The sequence below is a fragment of the Notamacropus eugenii genome, chromosome 6, assembly GCF_028372415.1.
Source record: "Notamacropus eugenii isolate mMacEug1 chromosome 6, mMacEug1.pri_v2, whole genome shotgun sequence".
In the NCBI taxonomy this organism is placed as follows: Eukaryota; Metazoa; Chordata; class Mammalia; order Diprotodontia; family Macropodidae; genus Notamacropus; species Notamacropus eugenii.
The window spans coordinates 66,110,758-66,129,927 of record NC_092877.1 but is presented as its reverse complement, the minus strand read 5'-3'; the positions used below and the strand labels follow the sequence as shown (position 1 = coordinate 66,129,927).

General features: G+C 35.1%; 1 protein-coding gene across 13 annotated transcripts in view; it reads left to right on the top strand.

The window, feature by feature from the left end:
- Window positions 1-19,170, top strand: part of BOD1L1 (biorientation of chromosomes in cell division 1 like 1) — an 82,498-nt gene that overhangs the window by 55,710 nt on the left and 7,618 nt on the right. For 4 of the 13 annotated variants that reach the window (XM_072620270.1, XM_072620261.1, XM_072620259.1 and 1 more), the window contains 7 exons: window positions 629-704; window positions 815-849; window positions 2,786-2,831; window positions 5,720-5,766; window positions 5,871-5,955; window positions 6,395-6,560; window positions 17,909-18,049. In XM_072620270.1, the coding sequence (XP_072476371.1) occupies window positions 629-704; window positions 815-849; window positions 2,786-2,831; window positions 5,720-5,766; window positions 5,871-5,955; window positions 6,395-6,560; window positions 17,909-18,049 (596 nt within the window). Of the gene's footprint in view, window positions 1-628; window positions 705-814; window positions 850-2,785; window positions 2,832-5,719; window positions 5,767-5,870; window positions 5,956-6,394; window positions 6,561-14,603; window positions 14,649-17,908; window positions 18,050-19,170 lie in introns of those variants that run through there. The other 9 variants (XM_072620264.1, XM_072620263.1, XM_072620262.1 and 6 more) reach the window with 8 other exon arrangements.

The following is a 19,170-nucleotide window of genomic DNA, read 5'->3' as shown; positions in this document are numbered from 1 at the left end:
AGTGTTGTGACTCTACAAAATAACAGTAGAATTTCTTTATGCCACTGGTGTTATGGGCGTAAGGTTTACAGGTCAACCAAATTACTGTATTTTATTTGCCCTTAATGTACTTAGTAACGGTATATTGGAAATACTTGTAATAGCAGCCCTCTTAAACCAGGACTATTTAAGCAGACCAGTGCAATCCAAGTTTAACCATGCAGAATAAATGAATAAATTATTAAAACAGAGGACTTTAGTCCCCTCCATCATATGGACTGCTTCTCTCACTTAATCTTATAGACCCACTTCTAGAGCAGGCCTTATACAGCATCCATGATCTTTCCTTATTACAGTATCCGTTAAACCACCAGCTTTGTAAGATTGGAAGGGTAGCCCTTTGTTTAAAAAAAAAATTTCTCATATTAGTAGATGATAAATTTTGTTCATAACTGACTTGAGCTAATGTCATAATTTGTATATTTAACTCTGCAAGTACTTTTTATCCTCAGGCCCTACAAGTGCTTTTTTATCCTCTTAGATCAGTCCTTCCCATCATTTTCTTTTTCAATATCTAAGTAGCAAGGGGTAGGTAGTTAGAAAAAATTACTTTGATAGTATGACTATAAACTTTTTATTCCTCCCTTAGGAAGACCATCCTGTAATAGTTAAACGGAAAAGAGGAAGACCTCGTAAATACCCTGTAGAAACAACAGTAAAAATGAGTAAGTATTAATTTTTTTAAAAAGCACAGTTAAATTACTTGTTATATTTTCAGTCAGATATAGAATGATTCAAAATGATTTCTAAATTAGCTTTCAATTTTTTTTTTTAGAAGAGGACTCCAAAACAGATACTGATACTGTAAGTGTAAGTTTTTCCTCTTTACCAGCCTCCCTCTTGGAAAAAAAAACCCAAAAACCTGTCTTCCAGTAATTAACATTATATTTCTTCCCTTCAAATAAGTGTACCACACTACAAATACTTTGCATTCCTGTGGAGATACCATGCATAGTGAATGGAGGGCTAGCTTCAGAGTCAGGAAGACCTGGGTCCAAGTCATACCTTGATCTAGACTGATTATATGACCCTGAGCAAGGTACTAAACCTTAGTGCCCCCAGGCAACCATAACGTGGTATAATTTGGAAAATAGTTGCTAATCTGCATTGGTTTAGGGATTTTCCTTACTAGAGATTCCAATGAAATCCCAAGATTAGACCAAAAAATTTAATTGAAACTGTGTCCCTCAGTTACAATGGAGAAATTCCAGATGAGCCAACTATGAAAAAATAGAAAGGCATTCTCTTCTTAACTGTTTTGAGCTAACAGAATTGGATGATGATCATTCATAGATAATTTTCAGTTGTAATTGTTTCTTACATGAAAACAATGACATTGTTATTTATTCCTCAAGGTCTAATGGCTTTCTTATCCCTTCGTAAATTTTCTTTACACTGAAATTTGGAAGGCAGCATGTTGTAGTACAAAGGAGCTCTTAATGACATTTTTTCGTAGTTCTTCCATTTACTAGCCAGTTGATCTTAACCAAGTCACTTCACCTCTCTGGGACTCATTTCTTGCCTATAAAATGATATGGTTTGATCAGATGACCTCTAAACTCCCTTTCACATCTAAATTTAGTATTCTAGAATAAAAGAAAAATAGGACTTTATAAAAGTTAGGTTTTAAGCTAATGGTTTCTTTTATTAAGCAGTTTTAATGTGCAATCAAACCTTAAATTTAGGTTTGGATATGTTGTAAGTATCTAGTTTGGTAATATATCATCAAAGTGTTTATAAATAATAATTTATGTTTGTGTAACAGTTAAAACATCAAAACACTATTGTTGTCTATTATCTCATTTGATCCTAAAATGAAAGATTTCCTTATAATATGGTAAATTCTATGTTCAAAAACTTTTAAGTCATTGTTTTTAAAACACTGAATCGATATTAATTTGTTTTCCCTACTGTTCAAGCACTGAAACTCAGAGTAGGGATTTCTAGGAGTAAAGCTATGTTCATTTCAATTCAACGGATATTTTATGCTGCACTTTCTTCTAGTATTTTGTTAGTAATACCTTTCCCTTCAGCCTTCTTAGAGCTTTTCTCTTTTGTACTCTGATACATTTGCCATAATGTGTTAAGCATTCCTTTGTTAGACCATAAGCTTCTTGAGGTCAGAGACTTTTCTTTTATAACCTTAGTGTCTCTCTCAGGGCCTAACAGTGCCCTGCATATGGTGGTGCTTGTTACTTCTCCATGGAATTACCCTGTTAATCCTGGCCTACTAAAAGACCATTCCATTTTTTTCTAGACTGTACTTACTAGCCCGAATAGCCCGTCCCTTGGCATCACTTCTCCCACTCCTGCTCATGTGTCACTGCAGTCAGCAGGCACTGCTGCAGTTCACATGAGTACTGATTGAATCAGCCTGTCAAAGATGGCTCCAAGCTATTTCTCCTAACTTGTGCTTTCTAACCCTTGAGGTTTTATCACTTCTGATTTTTCCATGGATTCAGGCAGTTCTCTGGATTCCTATGCAAGCTTGTCTGTCTACTCTGTATTCATCTGGCACATCTGACCAAAGAGAGAAATTAGAAATGATATCTTTATAGGCAGTCAGAAAACATTCATTCAGTCGACATTTAGTAAAGACCTGTTATGTGAAATGCATTGTAAAAACTGCTAAACTTAATTGCCCTTTAATAATATTCATGATAAAGGCATTGAACCTTTAGTTTTCTAGTCCCTATGTGATTTTTTTAGAATTCACTAATTTAAAGGGTTTCCCTCCCTTTTTTAGATACAGCAATCTCCACCAAGGGACAAACTGAAGATTGATCAAATGGGTATGTTTCTTTCAGCATTCCTCTTTGTAATGAATGAGAATCGTGTATGTTGGGGGAGGGAGGAAATTTTAGCCTTTAATTTTATTGCTCAGTCATAACCAAGTTTCATGGTACAGTAAAAATCCCCCTGAACTTAAGGTGAAAGAACTAGGTTCACGGTCCCTACTCACCTACCTGTCAATCTATGATAAGTCACTAAACCTCCATAACTTCTATTAAATGGAAATAGTATTAATATTACCTATCTCATAGAGTTATTCTGAGTAAATTTCTTTGAAAGTCATAAAATGTCATATACATTTGAGTGAGATTTAACACAATAATAACCTTTTGGCTTCCCTCCCTCTAAGATAAGTACCCTAATAGACATGGTTTACTTATAACTTTTCATTCAACAGGTGAATAGGTTGAATATATTGCTCTGTAACACTTTTTTATATTTCACTGGCTTTTGTTAGCCCAATGATTAAGTCAGAAATTTCTGTTTTGAAGGATCTCTAGTCTCATGGATGTGGGGAATCCCTCAAATAGTGCAGAGTGCATCCTGTACTTGTCCTCTCATCCTGTGCAGCTCTTCCCCATAAATTCTCTTCAGGGATTCTACCCAGTATGGTATAGGGTCTTTTTCTTTTGATGTGATATAGATACTAATGAAGTACATCTGTTATCCATCATTTACTACTTAAATAACTTTTGGAGCATGGCTGTCCCACTCCTTTTCTAGTCATCTAGCCCTCTGATGATGTCTGTGAACACTGCTTCTCTGGTACAATTCTTTAGTAATGTGTTGCAGCCCATTCATGCTCATCGTGAGTTTCTCCATGAAGTATGTAGATGCTTCTCCATGAAGCATCAAGATGTTAGTTTATACTTAGAGATAAAAACAACTTCCCAAAAAAGCATAAGCCTTCTTTTAAAAGTCCTTCATTTAGAAACAAAACAGTTTCTAGTATTCTTTACTGATTCTAATTTTCTTTATCCTTCTGTAGTGTGGTTCCAACTTAACTTTCCAGTATCATCTCACTAACATTAGCCCCTCTTGTTTAGTCTGTAAACTGACCCAGTTCACTGTGCCCTGAACAAATCTCATGTTTTCCAGTTCTGAACCTTTGTGCACACTATTCCATGTGCCTCAGGTGCTTTCCTTACATCTCTACCTGTTGATACCTTCAAAGCCCAATTCAAATGTACCTGCTTCACTGAAAGTGATCTCTGCTTCATCTAATGCTATATACTTTATGCCCTCATACATGTGTCATGGTCTGATCTGTATTATATTTATCTGCGTACATTGTATCTCTTCTACTAGATTTGTAAACTCCTTAAGGACAGAATCTTTATATCTCCCCCAGTGCCTGTCATAGTATATTGTACATAACAGATGCCTAGAAAATGTTTTTTGAATGTATGAATGAATGAATGAACATGAAGGGTCAGAAAAAACGAAAGATGTAATTATAGACAGCTCCTCTCTATAGATAATTCTTGTAACAGATAGTTCTTGATAACTTTTGTGATTTTTGTTTTCTAGAAGCCAAAGGAAGGGTGAGATGAGGGTCTTCTCAATTAGATTTGGGTGGGAGAGTAGAGGAAGTAAGCTTTGGAATTGATGGTAGAGAAATGACTGTGGTTGGGAAGGAGACCACTGTTCTGGATTTTATGAGAGGGTTGTCAGGTGCAGATTAAAAATTTAGATATGGCTTCACAATGCAAATAGGAAATAAATTCATCCAGATGACTGACCTTTTTTTAAAACTTTTCTAGGTGTAGCCTTACAGTGAGAGAATGAGATAAAAAGATGTTAAATTTAGGGGAAACAGTAAAGCTGATACAAGCTTGAGCATCTAATTTGAAGCACAAATGTAGTAATTCAGTTTAATATAAATAATTAAATTGTACTGGAATTTTATAGCATAAAAAATTCAATATCAAGAAAGATAAATACGGCATCAGCATTTTTAATGTATTAGGTTGAAAGCCAGGAGGAATATAGTTTGGATAGGCATGCAAATAGTGAGACAGTTTTTTGCAGTGTTCTAGACTTTAAAAAGATTACTTTTTTTATTGTGAATATGATTGTAAAGACAAGATACATTATCACTAAGATTGTTTACCACTTCTCATTAATTTCATAATGTTTTATGTAATGATAAACCATATTATGTAAAGAAATCTTTTAAGAGCTTCATTGAGTTGTTGTTGTAGGTTAGCCGTGTTATGACTGCTGTTGCTAATTATGTTCCAAGGACATGATTTTCCCATAGTTTATTTGAATATCAGTAGCAAAATATGTAAATAGTTTTCTACCCTAATTGTTATAAAGATTTTTTTAAATTTCCATCATTACTCTGAAGTTCTTCCAGAAAAAACAAGCATTATTAGTAAACGCCTATGAGAAGTAAATCAGATGTATGAGATTTTGTGACTGAAAAATATTCCCTCAATTTTTGTTTCACTTTATCAATAACATCAGCTTTTTTATCTTTACAAAAATAAATTTCGAAGAACGTATAGCTCAATGGTATTTTATGGTATTGTTTACACTGAAATAAAACCTCAATTAAAAGAAGTTTATAAAGTGAAATTCTTCTCCTTTCAAGTCAATATAAACTTTGTTTTCTCTCTGCAGAGAAATGATAAATAACACAAAGAATTGAGGTTATTGTTTTTATTTTGTGGACTTTTTCTGTATTTCTGGTTTCAATCTTAGACATTTCCCTTGTAAGAGGAACCAAATCTTCATTATTGAAAAGCTAGATTGTGCACATTTTTTATAAATACTACCTTGCTCGGTCTTTACAGAATAGTTAGTGTTTTCAGAAGAGCTGGTACCTAAACAATTTGAAATAGTAAAGTATTAATGCGTTAATTTCTTTCCTTTTTTAAAGATGACTCTAATAAAGAGATAGCAAGCGAAGAAGTGAATTTGACCAATGTAAGTGTCCGTTATTTTATCATTTTTCTTTTATAAATATATATCTTAAGTGAAAATTGGGATTCCTACTGTACTCCAATCTCATTTGATTTGATTGCACTTAGGACAATGGAGAAGAGAAAATGGGAGCAATTATGCGTCGCAGAGGAAGGAAGCCCAAGCGCTCTTTCACAGCATCAGAAGACGCTGGTATGGTTCAGAAGTATTGGTCTTAACTGGTTGAAAATTGTTTTTTGATGTTCTTGGATACAGATTATTTCATCATTTTAAAATCAGTTTTTATTTGTATTTTTCTACATTGAGGGAAAAAATCCAATGCTTCACAGCTTGTATTAATATTACATAAATAGTGCAAATTGCTATAATCCCCTGTCAGAATTGGTATGTTCCAGATGCTTTTCTGAGCACGACTGAATTTTCTATGGATTCTGGCTGTGAACTGCATAAGTAAACTATCTCAAACGTGTTTGAGAGATTGTTAAACAAGTGCAAATTGCAAACACTAAAACAAAAAGGAAGTGGAAAACCACTTCTTTTGCTTCCAAGTCCCTTTCTGAGTTGTCCTTCTAAAATGTAGTGACTATATCCTTGGGAATTGTATAGCACAACAGTTGAAATTCTGTTCAAGCAGAAACATCAGAGCCAGAAAGAAAACGTCAGAAATCAATGTCTGAAGCAGTTGAGGACAAGAAAGACCGAGAGTCTGAGGAGGAAGAGGAGGAGGAGGAAGAAGAGGAGGATGAAAAGTGTTCAAGAGCCACAACGAGATCAGCTACAAGATTAGAAGCTCAGAGGTAAGACTCTGTGACAAAGCATCTCGCAGTCACAAAATCTGAGGTGAAGGGGATTTCAAAGTCCCGATGATCTCATCTTTACCTGAACTATAATCCCCTTTGGTGAGTGTTCCTCCAGCCTTCATAAAAGTTCTCTAGTAAGGAGGAATCCCCTTTGAACAGCTGAAGATATACTTGATATTTATGTTTTAAAGGATTTTCTTAGGTTCTAAATTACTCCTCATATCCTTGTAAAATTGGTCTTTTATTGACTTTCTAGCACACTCCACACAGTGACTGTTTCAAACCTGTTTGTTTTGATCCCCCAACTCCCTATCCTGCCACCTTACTTCCTTATAAAGAAGTCCCTGTCTGTGAACTTTGTCCATCCTTACCTTTTTTATCCATGACATTACTTCATCAATTGTGTTTGAGAGTTTATTAAACCTGTATTCTCTCCATCTCTGCTGGCCCCTTCCTCTCAACCTACAAGCATGCCGATGTCTTTTTGCAACTTACTGAAGCTATTGTCTTAATTCTATCTCTTTCTCCTTTTCTCTGCCTTACCTCTAGAAAAAGAGCTGTACTCTTTACCTCTACTTCCTCTCTTCCTACTCACCCTTTAATACCTTAAAATCTTGCATTCAAGCCCATCACTGTACTAAAACAACTATTGATTATTTCTTGTTTATTCTTTATGTAGTTTGTAGAGGGGTGTTTGCCTTTATCATCTTCCCCATTAAATTGTGAGCTCCTCGAGGGGAGGTACTGTGTCTTGCCTTTCTTTGTATTTCCAGCTCTTAGTACAGTACCTGGCACGTAGCAAATGCTTAATAAATATTTGGTCATTAATGATGTCCTTGTCACTATATCCAGTTATCTTTTTTCTGTCCTTGTCTTCCCTGACCTCTGCATATCATTTGACCCTATAGACTACCCTTTTCATCTTGATATGATCTCTTATTATCCAGCCATCACTAACTTTCCATCATCTCATGTCCATATTCAAAATATATTTATGTTTTTTGACTCTTCCCTTTCATTTACATCTTGTAAATAACCAGTTGCCAAGTCCTACAGCCCCTCTCCTGTTCTGTCTTCTGTTACTTCATCTCTTAATGCTTTTGCTACCACTGTGCTTACATGCCCTCAGCACCACTTTGCCTAAGCTATTGAAATAACCCCATCATAAGTTTTCCCATAGACTTTTAGAGTGGAAAGGGATTTCACTGGCTTTCTAGTCCACCTGCATCTGACATGTCAAAGACCTCAAGTGAGGAGGAACTTCCCTCCTGAAGCATCTTATTTCTCTTTTGGACAACTCATTGCTGCAGAGGTTTTCCTTATATCAAGCTGAAATAATTCCTCTGTCCATCTTGTTGCCATTATTGCTCCTAGTTCTGTCCCATGAGTCCAAATAAAACAAATCTAATCCCTCTTTCTTTTGACACCCCTTCAAATATACCTCCTTTGTCCATCCTATGTCTTATCTGCTTCAGATTAAACATCTCCAGTTCCTTCAGCTGATCCTCCAGTGTTCTGCTCTTAAGGCCCTTTAAGCCGTCCTTGTTACTACCTAGTACTCTCTAATGTCCTTAAAATGTGACTCCCAGAGTTAAATATTCTACATATGGCCTGACCAGGGCAAAGTAAAGAGTAGGAATCTTGAAAATTAAGGACACATTTACCTTTTTCTATGATATTTCAGAAATCATTTGACCATCTTTCAAAATTCCTTGCTGACCAATGTGGAAATTTGTTTTGCTTAATTATATATATTTGTTTACAAAGATTTTATTTTTCTTTCCTTCTCATCCATTGGGAAAAGGGTCTTGGGAAGAAAATAAATGCTTTGAAAAAAAATAAAATTAAAAAAAATTTAATCACTGATGACTTGAAATCAGAGGTTCTCTCTTATTATCTTGTTCCCTTGGGTATTAGCTGCCTGTTAGCCATTTGTGTTCTATCTTTTCCATTCTGTATTCTTAGCAGATAAAGCAGAAACAAAATTAAAATTGAACAGCTTTACCTTCTCTTGTCACTTATTCTATCCATTCCACAGAGAATCTCTTCTTTGATTAATCAGTCTGTTAGCATGATTACATGCCAGGAACTGTTGAATATTGAGAATTCAAAGGCAAAAATTAAACAGTCCTTGTCCTCAAGCTTACTTTGATTTTCCTCTTTTTCCCAGTTTCACTTTTTAAAATACATTTTAATTTTTTGTTTTTTCCTTTCCCCCCCACTTAATAGTATTTTATTTTTTCCAGTTACATATAAAGATAGTTTTCAACATTTGCTGTTGTAGTATTTTGAGTTCCAAATTTTTTCTCCCTCTCCTCCCTCTTCCTCAAAATGGCAAGCAATCTGATAAAAGTTATACATGTACAATAATATTAAACATATTTTCACATTAGTCAAGTTGTGAAAGAAGAATCACAACAAAAGGGAAAAATCACACGAAAAAAATAGTGAAAATAGTATGCTTTGATCTGCATTCAAATTCCATAGTTGTCTCTATGGATGTGGATAGCGTTTTCCATCCTGAGTCTTTTGGAATTGTCTTAGGTCATTGTATTGCTGAGAAGAGCTAAGTCTGACCACGCTGGTCATTGCATGGTGTTGCTGTTATTGTGTATACACGGTTTTACAGTCCGTGGGCATTTCTCCAGAATGGTTGGATCTATTCACATCTCTACCAACAATACATTAGTGTCCCAATTTTCCCACATTTTCTCCAGCATTTATCATTTTCCTTTTCTGTCTTATTAGCCAATCTTATAGGTATGGGGTAGTACTTCAGAGTTGTTCTAATCTGCATTTCTCTGATCAGTGGTGATTTAGAGCATTTTTTCATATTATGATGAATAGCTTTAATTTCTTCTTCTGAAAACTGTCTGTTCGTATCCCTTGATCATTTGTCAGTTGAGAAATGATCTATATTCTTTTTGTTTGACTCAGTTCTCTATATATTTGAGAAATGAGGCCTTTATCAGAAACACTGGCTGTAAAATTTGTTTCCCAGCTTTCTGCTTTCATTCTAATCTTGGTTGCATTGTCTTTGTGCAAAAACTTTAATTTTATATATTCAAAATTATCTGTTTTGCATTGCATATTGTTGTCTATCTCTTGTTTGGTCATAAATTCTTCCCTTCTCCATAGATCTGGCAAGTAAACTGTCCCTAGTTCTCCTATTTACTTATGATATCACCCTTTATGTCTAAATCACGTTTGATCTTATCTTGGTATTTGGCCCCAAGATGTTGGTCTGTGCCTAGTTTCTGCCATGCTATTTTCGAATTTTCTCTGCAATTTTTGTCAAATAGTGATTTCTTATCCCAGAAGCTGGAGTTTGGGGGGTTATCAGACAGTTTGATTAAGGTAGTCATTTATTGCTGTGTCTTGTGTACCTAACCATTTCCACTGATTCACCACTCTATTTCTTAGCCAATATCAAGTAGTTTTAGTAATTATCATGTTATAATTGAGTTTTAGATTTCATTTAGCTAGTCCGCTTTCCTTGGCGGGCTTTTTTTTTTTCATTAATTCCCCTGATGTTCTTAACCTTTTGTTCTTCCAGGTGAATTTTATTATTTTTTCTAATGCTATGAAATAATTGTTAGTAGTTTGATTAGTATGGCACTGAATAAGTAAATTAATGTTGGTAGAATTAGAATTGTCATTTTTATTATATTAGTTTGACCTACCTATGAGCAGTTGATATTTTTCCAGATGTTTAGATCTGACTTTATTTGTGTGAAAAGTGTTCTTTTAATTTTGTTCTTATGGTTCCTAAGTTTGTCTTGACAGGTAGACTCCCAGATATTTTGTACTGTTTATAGTTATTTTAAATGGAATTTCTCTTTCTGTCTCTTGCTGCTGTGCTAGTGTTGTGCTGTGTTAGTATTATATAGAATATATATAGAATTATATAGAATTGCTGATGATTTACGTGGGTTTATTTTATAACCTGCTACTTTGCTAAAGTTCATTGTTTCAGCTAGATTTTTAGTTGATTCTCTAGTATTCTCTAAATATACCGTCATATTATCTGCAAAGAGTGATAGTTTTATTTCCTTATTGCCTATTGCCTTATTGCCTATTCTGATTCTTCTGATCGCTTTTTTTCCTCTTATTGCTGAAGCTAACATTTCTTCATCCCTAATCTTATTGGGAAAGCTTCTTGCTTATCCCCATTACATATAGTACTTGCTAATGATTTTGGATAGATACTGTTTTCCATTTCAAGGAAAACTCTATGCTCTCGTGTTTTTCGTAAGAATGGGTACTGTATTTTGTCAAAAACTTTTTCTGCATCTATTGAGATAATCATATGATTTCTGTTAGATTTGTTATTGATATGTTCAGTTATGCTGATAATTTTCCTCATATTATACCAACCCTGCATTCCTGGTATAAATCTCACCTGGGCATAGTGTATTATCCTTGTGATGAATTGCTGTAATCTCTTTGCTCATATTCTGTTGAAAATTTTTGCATCAATTTGGTAGGACTCCTTCTTTGCCAATTTTTCCAAATAATTTGTATAGTATTAGAATCAATGGTTCTTTAAGTGTTTGGTAGAATTCATTTGTAAATCTATCTGACTCTGGAGATTTTTTCCTCGGGAGTTCATTGATAACTTATTCAGTTTTTCAGTTTCTTTTTCTAAAATGGAGTTATTTAAGTATTTTATTTCCTTTTCTGCTAATTGGGGCAATTTTTATTTTTATTTTTTTAATATTCATCCATTTCACTTAGATTGTGAAATTTATTGGCATACAATTGTGCGAAATAGCTCCTAATTATTGCTTAAATTTCCCCTTCATTCAAGGTGAATTCACCCTTTTCATTTTTGATACTGGTAATTTGGTTTTTCTTTTTTTTAATCAAATTAACCAAAAGTTTATCTCTTTTATTGGGTTTCTTATAAAACCAGCTCTTAGTTTTATTTATTAGCTCAGTAGTTTTCGTACTTTCAGTTTTACGCATCTCCCCGTTGTTTTTCAGAGTTTCTAATTTGGTTTTTAATTGGAGATTTTTAATTTGTTCTTTGTCTACCTTTTTTAGCTGCATGCTCAATTTGTTGATCTGTTCTTTCTATACTTTATTCATCTAAGCATTTTGAGATATAAAATGTCCACTAAGAACTGCTTTGGCTTCATCCCACAGTTTGGTATGTTGCCTTATTGTTGTTCTCTTTAATGAAATTATTTATTGTTTCTGTGATATGTTGTTTGACTCACTCATTTTTTGGGATTAAATAATTTAGTTTCCAGTTAATTTTAGTGCATCTTTCTGTGACCCTTTATATAATTTTTATTGCATCATGATCTGAAAAGGGTGCCTTTAATATTTCTGCTTTTCTGCATTGGATTATGAATTTTTAAATTTCCTAATACATGGTCAGTTTTTGTGTAGGTGCCATGCACTGCTGAGAAAAAGGTAGATTCTTTTCTATTCCTTTTCAGTTTTCTCCAGAGGTCTATTATGTCTAACTTTTCTAAAATTTTATTCACCACCTTCACTTCTTGTTTAGTTTGTGGTTAGATTTATATAGTTCAGAGAAGGGGAGGTTGAGATCCGCCTATGGTATAATTTTGCTCAACTCCTTCTGTAATAATTTTCATGTTACACCACTTGATGTATATATGTTTAGCACTGATATTGCTTCATTTTCTATCACACATTTTAGCAAGATGTAGTTTCTTCCTTATCTCTTTTAATTAGATCTGTTTCTATTTTTGTTTTGTCTGAGATCAGAATTGCTACCCTTTCTTTTTTAATTGAGCTAGCTGCTCTAGCCTTTTACATTTACCCTGTGTATATCTCTCTGCTTCAAGTGTATCTCTTCTAAACAACATATTGTAAGATTTCTAGTTCTTAATCCACTCTACCGTCCATTTCCATTTTATGGGAGAGTTCATCCCAACATTTTATGGGAGAGTTCATCCCACTCACATTCGCAGTTATAATTACTAGCTATATTTCCCTCAATCCTATTTTCCCCCTGTTTATACTTTTCTTTCTCCTTTCACCCTGTACCTCCTCACCAGTGTTTTGCTTCTTGCCTCCATTTCCCTCTATCTGCTCACCTCTCTCTCAGCCCCCTTTCTTTTTCTTTCCCCTCCTTCTGCCCTCCCTTCTATTCATCCTCCTCTTTCTTTTCTTTCCCTTTTCACCTCCTACTTCGCTATAGGGTAGGATAAACTTCTCTACCCATCTGAGTGTATGTTATTCTGTCTTTTGAGTTGAATCTGATGAGAGTAAAGTTCAAACAATGCTCACTCTCCTTTTACCTCTACTGTAACAGGTCTTTTGCACCTCTTCATGTGATATGATTTACTTTATTTTGCCTCCTCCTTTCCTCTTTGCCAAGTTCAATTCCTTTTTTCACTCAATTTTTTTTAATGTCATCACATCAAAGTCAACTTATATCCACACCTTCTGTCTATGTACATTCTCTCTCACTGCCCTAATACAGATATAGTTCTCAAGAATTACAAGTATCCTTTTATGGTGTAGAGATGTAAACAGTTTAGTCTTTTTGAATAATATGGTTTTTGTTTATTATTTTCTTTCCTTTTTACTTTTTTATGCTTCTCTTGAATCTTGTATTTTAAGATTAATTTTCTGTTCAGCTCTGGTCTTCTCATTGGAAAGGTTTGAAAGTCCCCTATTTCATTGAATTTTTGTCTTTTCTCCGAAAGATTATGCTCAGTTTTGCTGGGTAGTTGATTCTTGGTTGATTCAAGTTGATTCAAGCTCCTCTGCCTTCCAGAATATCATATTCCAAGTCCTTCAGTCTTTTAACGTAGACGTTTTTAAATCTTGTGTAATCCTGACTGGTTCATTGATATTTCAGTTTTGTTTTTTTTTTCTGCCTGCTTGGAGTATTTTCTCCTTGACCTGATAAGTCTGGAATTTGGCTACAGTATTCTTTGGAATTTTCACTTTGGGATCTCTTTCAGGAGGTGTGATCAGTGGATTCTTTCAATGACTATTTACCCTTTGGTTCCAGGATATCAGGGCAGTTTTCCTTGATAATTTCTTGAAAGATGCTGTCCAGTCTCTTTTTTTGATCATGACTTTCAGGTAGTCCAGTAATTCTTAACTGATTTCTCCGGGATCTATTTTCCAGGTCAGCTGTTTTTCCACTGAGACATTTTACATTTTTCTTCTCTTTTTTCATTCTTTTGATTTTGTTTGATTCTTGATGTTTGGTAGTCAATTAGCTTCCACTTGCCCAATTCTAATTTTTAAGGAATTATTTTCTTAGCTTTTGTACCTCATTTTCCATTTGATTTGGCCAACTCTGCTTCTTAAGGAGTTGTTTTCTTCAGTTAACTTTTATCCTTCCTTTTCAAGCTGTTGACTCTCTTGCATAGCTCTCATTTCTTTTCCCAATTTTTCTTCTACCTTTCTTATTTGACTTTTTAAGACCTTTTTGAGCTTTTCCAAAAAGGCTTTTTGGTCTTGAGACCAATTCATATAACCCTTTAAGGCTTCACATGTAGGCATTTTGACAGTGTTGTCCTTTTCTGAGTTTGTGTTTTGATCTTCCCTGTCACCATAGTAGCTTTTTGTGGTCCAGGCTCTTTTTTGTTTTTGCTCATTTTTTGTCTATTTCTTGGCTTTTAAAGTTGAGCTCTGCTTCTGGAGCACAGGGGCTGCTGTCCCAAGCTTCATGTGGTAGGGGCCAGGAGCCTAGTCACTGGCTTTTTGTGCTGGCACTTCAGGTGCTGGCAGCTTGCTTACTGAGCTGGGGTGCCTCAGACTACTTGCACCTATTATTGCCCAGGTTCTGGTGCCATCAGTTTGCCTTCTGTGCTGGGGCTGAAGGACTCATAACTGGTTTGCTGTGCCCCTGACCTGCTTAGCCAAGACCACGAATCCTCAGTTGCTGATCTGTGCTGTAACTAAGAGCTTCTTGCTAGCTTGCCTTGACACCTTCTGCACTGTACTCCTCTTTTCTCCCCTTTTACCCAAGTGAAACAGACCTTTCTTGAAGTCCTTCTAAATTTATCTTAAGCTGGAAAATTGTTTCACTCTATCTTTTTGTAGGTTCTGAAGTTCCACAATCCATTTGGAGGCTTGACTTAAAGGTTGAGAATTCAGGTAACTTCCTGGCTTCTCTTTGCAATCTTGGCTTCTCCCCTAAGCTAAATTCATTTTAGAATTGTCAGTCCCAGATCATTTTGAGCTTTACCTCTCCTGATATGAATCATAAAACCATATTTTTTACTCATTTGCTGTTATGTGCCCTTGCTTCCCTCTCCCAAACATTTTTGTTTTTAAATCTAGACTGGTCAGTGAGTTTCTTGTATTCACATCTGTCTCCTAAGAAAACTCTCCTATTTCCCTTTAATGAGACTATTTTATCTTTGTGTCTTTAGAACTTTATTCTTCAGAGTTCTCATTCTCTTAAGCTAACTTTTTTCGTAAAATTTTAGTCTATAAGATCATATTCATAACCTTCTTCTGAGTACTTTAAATCTGTTCTGCCCAAGTTGGGTGAAGTCAGATTTTGCCTGGCTTACTTGCTTCTTCTACCACAAATTCTAAAGTGGAATGTTCACTACCCACCAAGGTTATTGTTATTTCCACTCCAGCATCCAATTCTTTCATGTTCATGTAAATCATGTCCAGAATAGAAATTCCCCTCATTGGTTCCTCTATCATTTGAAGGATAAAATTAGTATTATGCCAAGTCATGAAAATAGTAGTTGTTCTAGTTTTGGCAGAGAGAAGGCTCCAGCAGATGTCCAGATAATTGAAGTTCCCCATTCCTATTATATGACACAAGCTTATAATCTGTTTCCTGAACTCAACATTTCTTTCTTTCTTTTTCTTCAGGTGGTCTATTTTATACTCTAATGACAATTTCACTCTCATTTCTGCTTCCATTGATCTTCATTCAAATGTTTTCCTACATGCTAAGCCCTATTCGTGCCTTGATTTCTTCACTACATTATATCTCTTTGATATATTATGCTGCTCCAACCCCCTTTCTACTTCTCCAGTTCCTTTTCAGTAAGTTACACTCTTCCATAGCCATATTTCAGTCAGTTTTAAGTTTCATCCACCAAATTGTCAGTCATTTTCATTCTTGCATTAGGATTTCTAGTTCATCATCGATTTTACCATTTTTTGTTTACTCATTCAGTGTTATGTGCCCTTCAAAGGCACACTATGGAAGGGTATTTATTGAAGTTTAGATATCTATGCTGTTTTTCCCATTTGTCTTTGTAGATCCTTCAGTATCTATCACAGAGCTTTACACATAGTAAACATTAGTACGTGTTAAGTTGAAATTAAATCCCATGCTACAACTTAAATTCGTTAACTTTTATTCTTTAATTTTACATTTTCTTTACATTTTCTCCTTCCATAATGCTGTTACCAATTCACAGCTTCACCATTTGTGAACTGATTACTTCAACTCTCTTATTTTATAGTTAAGGAAACTGAGGCCCAGGACCTCAGCTATAAAATGAGGGTTTGACTGGATAGGCTCTGAGGTTTATTCTGTAATCCTGTGAAGATAGTATATGTGTTTTCAATTTTTAGCTTTTTGTTTCCTTTTTTATACTATTTATTTCTCATCTTGAAATCATAGTTATTGCTTTCCGAGTTTTCCATGTCCTGTTTACTTTTTGGACTCCAGAACAGAATCCAGTAGTTATACTAGTTAACACTTGAGCAATACTGACTCAGGTCTAATTCAGCAAACATTTGTTAAGGTCCTGCTCTGTTGAAGTCAATGTGCAAAACACTAAAGAGAATAGTAGGATGTGGTCCCTGCCCTTGAGGAGCTAATGGTCTATGAGGAGAAAATAAGATGTGTGCAGAAGTCATTGTAATGCAATAATATGATATAAATATTCATATGACCTCTACTATGGGAAGTAAACCAAGGGAGGGTGGTAGGAGTCACAGGTGACTGAGGTTTGAGAGTGAGTAACTGGGAAGATGAAAACAGGAAGTCAAGGGGAAAAAACAGGTTTTGCTTTTTAGAAATTAGATCTGCTTTGTACTTGTTGAATTTGAGGTACCTGTGGGATGTCAGTGTTAAATTGTCTAGAAGGCAGTTGAAGATACAGGTCTGAAACTCAGAAAAGAGAGTTGTGCTAAAGATAACAGATACGAGAATTTTCTACGTAGAGCTAATAATTGAACACTTACAAGAAAATGAGATTAACAAAAGCGAAAATTTCATTTGCTGTTATAACCTCCATCACTACTTGAAACTTTGTTTGCTGTTATAACCTCCATCATTATTTGTTCAATAATCAATCATTGCTCATTTTGCTCTTGTGCTATTTTTTTGCTCCTTTATTATAACCTCCATCCATGACCTCACTCTTAATCTTTAACCAACTCCTCAAGGTAACCAGCTTCTTCTTGATTCCACAGGCTGTTAACAACCTTTTCCAGCTTGGATCATGCTTCATTCCCATCATCTAGGGTTAATGAGAATGTTCAGGAACACTTAAAATAAAAGCACCACCTCACAGATTCTGCTCACACCATGCAGAAGTTGACCCAACTGCAAAAATGTTGAATAATAATAGCAACAGGGTGTTTTGACCTTTTCTCCAAAAACTTAAAATCCACTCGTTTACCTTGCATCTAGATTTTACACATTGCTAGTCATTTATGCCTAGTTTTGCCTTATTGGAGAATCATATATCTAATTGCTCTAAGGAAGCATCACTCACGTCATCTAGTCCAGCCCACTTGACTTTAGTCAATGTTTTCTTATCCCCAATTTATAGAAGAGGCAACTGGACCAGAAAAGTTCGACTTTACCCAAAGTTACACAACAAACAATTGAACAAGTAGAAATTAAAATTCCCCTTCCTACAATCCCTTTTCCAATGTGCCATATTTTTTCCTTACCAATATATTCTATGAGAGCTCAGCCACTAAAGCGTTTACACCTGAAATAATTTAAGTTCTTAAAGCATTTTATAAATGTGAATTTATTATTGTTGTTATTGCCTTAAAGCAATGAGATCTTCCATTTCTTTTCTTCATTTGGTAGTTCTTTGAAAATACCTTCAATCAAATTGCCTCATTTAGATTCACTTTTTACAAGTGAATTTTTTTTTAAAATATTACTTAGATTGTGTCATTTTGTTGCCTGATGAAATATTAGAGCTTTTTTTCACAGTTGTTAGTATTTAAAGTTTCCAACATTACCCGTATCTCTTTCGGATTTTAAGAGCTCTCTTTTTTTTATTTCTGTTGCCCTGGCACCTTCATAATATACCTCCCTTTCTCAAAAGCAGCCATAAGTAGCTTAGAGTTTCAGATTGTATTCATCCCTCATACCTACAGTACAGTGTTTTTTTAATCTGTTTCAGAAAACAGCCAAGCAAGCCAGCTACACGTGCCACTTCCAAACTTGGCAGCCCAGAAACATTTTCTCCTAGAAATCGCCAAAAATTAGCAAAAGAGAAGTTGTCCACCAGGGAAAAAGTTAGTAAATCTCCCCCATTAGGAAGGTAAGTCTTTACTTGCATTTAAGTCATTTTAAATTCCCTGAGAAAGTTATTTTTTTTCCTTCAGTAATGATTCCTTTATTTAAGTTATTGTCCTAACATATTATATCAGTCGCCTTTTGGCATTACTGATTTCCAGTAGAGATAAGAAAGGGGTTAGAAAAGACCCCATTTATTACCTACCTCACAAAGAAAGACTCATCAAATTATTTCTTGAACTGTTTCATCAGTGTTACTTGAGAGCCTTAGTATCAGGATTAAGTGACATGACAGGAAGTAACTACCAGCAGTAAATGGTGTTGTCATCAACACATGCTTCTCAGATGAACATATACAGCGTTCCAAGTAAGCAGAGGAAAGTTCTGGAAACAGAGGGGTTGTGCAACGCTAATTGCTGGTGCCTGCCAGCTTCGTTGAAGGTACCCATGATAAGATATGCAAGCAACAATGAAAAAAATCTGAGGCTTAACCTAAAACACAAAAGAAGAGTCAGTTAAACATCAGGCTTAATTGGTTACAGGTGTTAATTTCATGAAATAAAGTTAAGACAGAAATTGTCTCAGCATCAGTCAACCTAGTATACAGTGTGATAGTATAGAGAACCGTATACGGATACACTCGTGTAACTTAGAAACATGGTGTATATATAGCATTATGGCAATCAGAAATTGGCTAGTACTCCTTAGCAGTAGACAAGCTTGTAAAACAAGGAAACAAAGCCATTTCTGTTAGCTAACATCCTGTCCAAAGGACATCCTCTCACTTCACACTCTCAGCTTCCCTCAGAGGGCCCTTATCCCCTTGATACCACACTCATTCTTGCCTTGCTCACTTCTGCTTGTTTATTATTTGGCTAACAGTAGCTCACCCTTCGGTAGCTCTTTAAAGTTTACAAATCACTTTCTTCAAAATAATTACTTGAAGTAGGAAACGTGTCTCTTGTCTCCTTTTTACAGATGAGACTGAAGCTTAACAAAACTAGTGTTACTGTAGTCGTGGTTACACAGTCCTTCGGAGTTTAGCAGAGCACTTCTCATACGCTGTTTCACTTGGTGCTCACAACAGTCCTGAGAGCTAGCTGTTCAGTGTTCTTATTCATCTTTTACAGATTAGAGCCTCTGGCT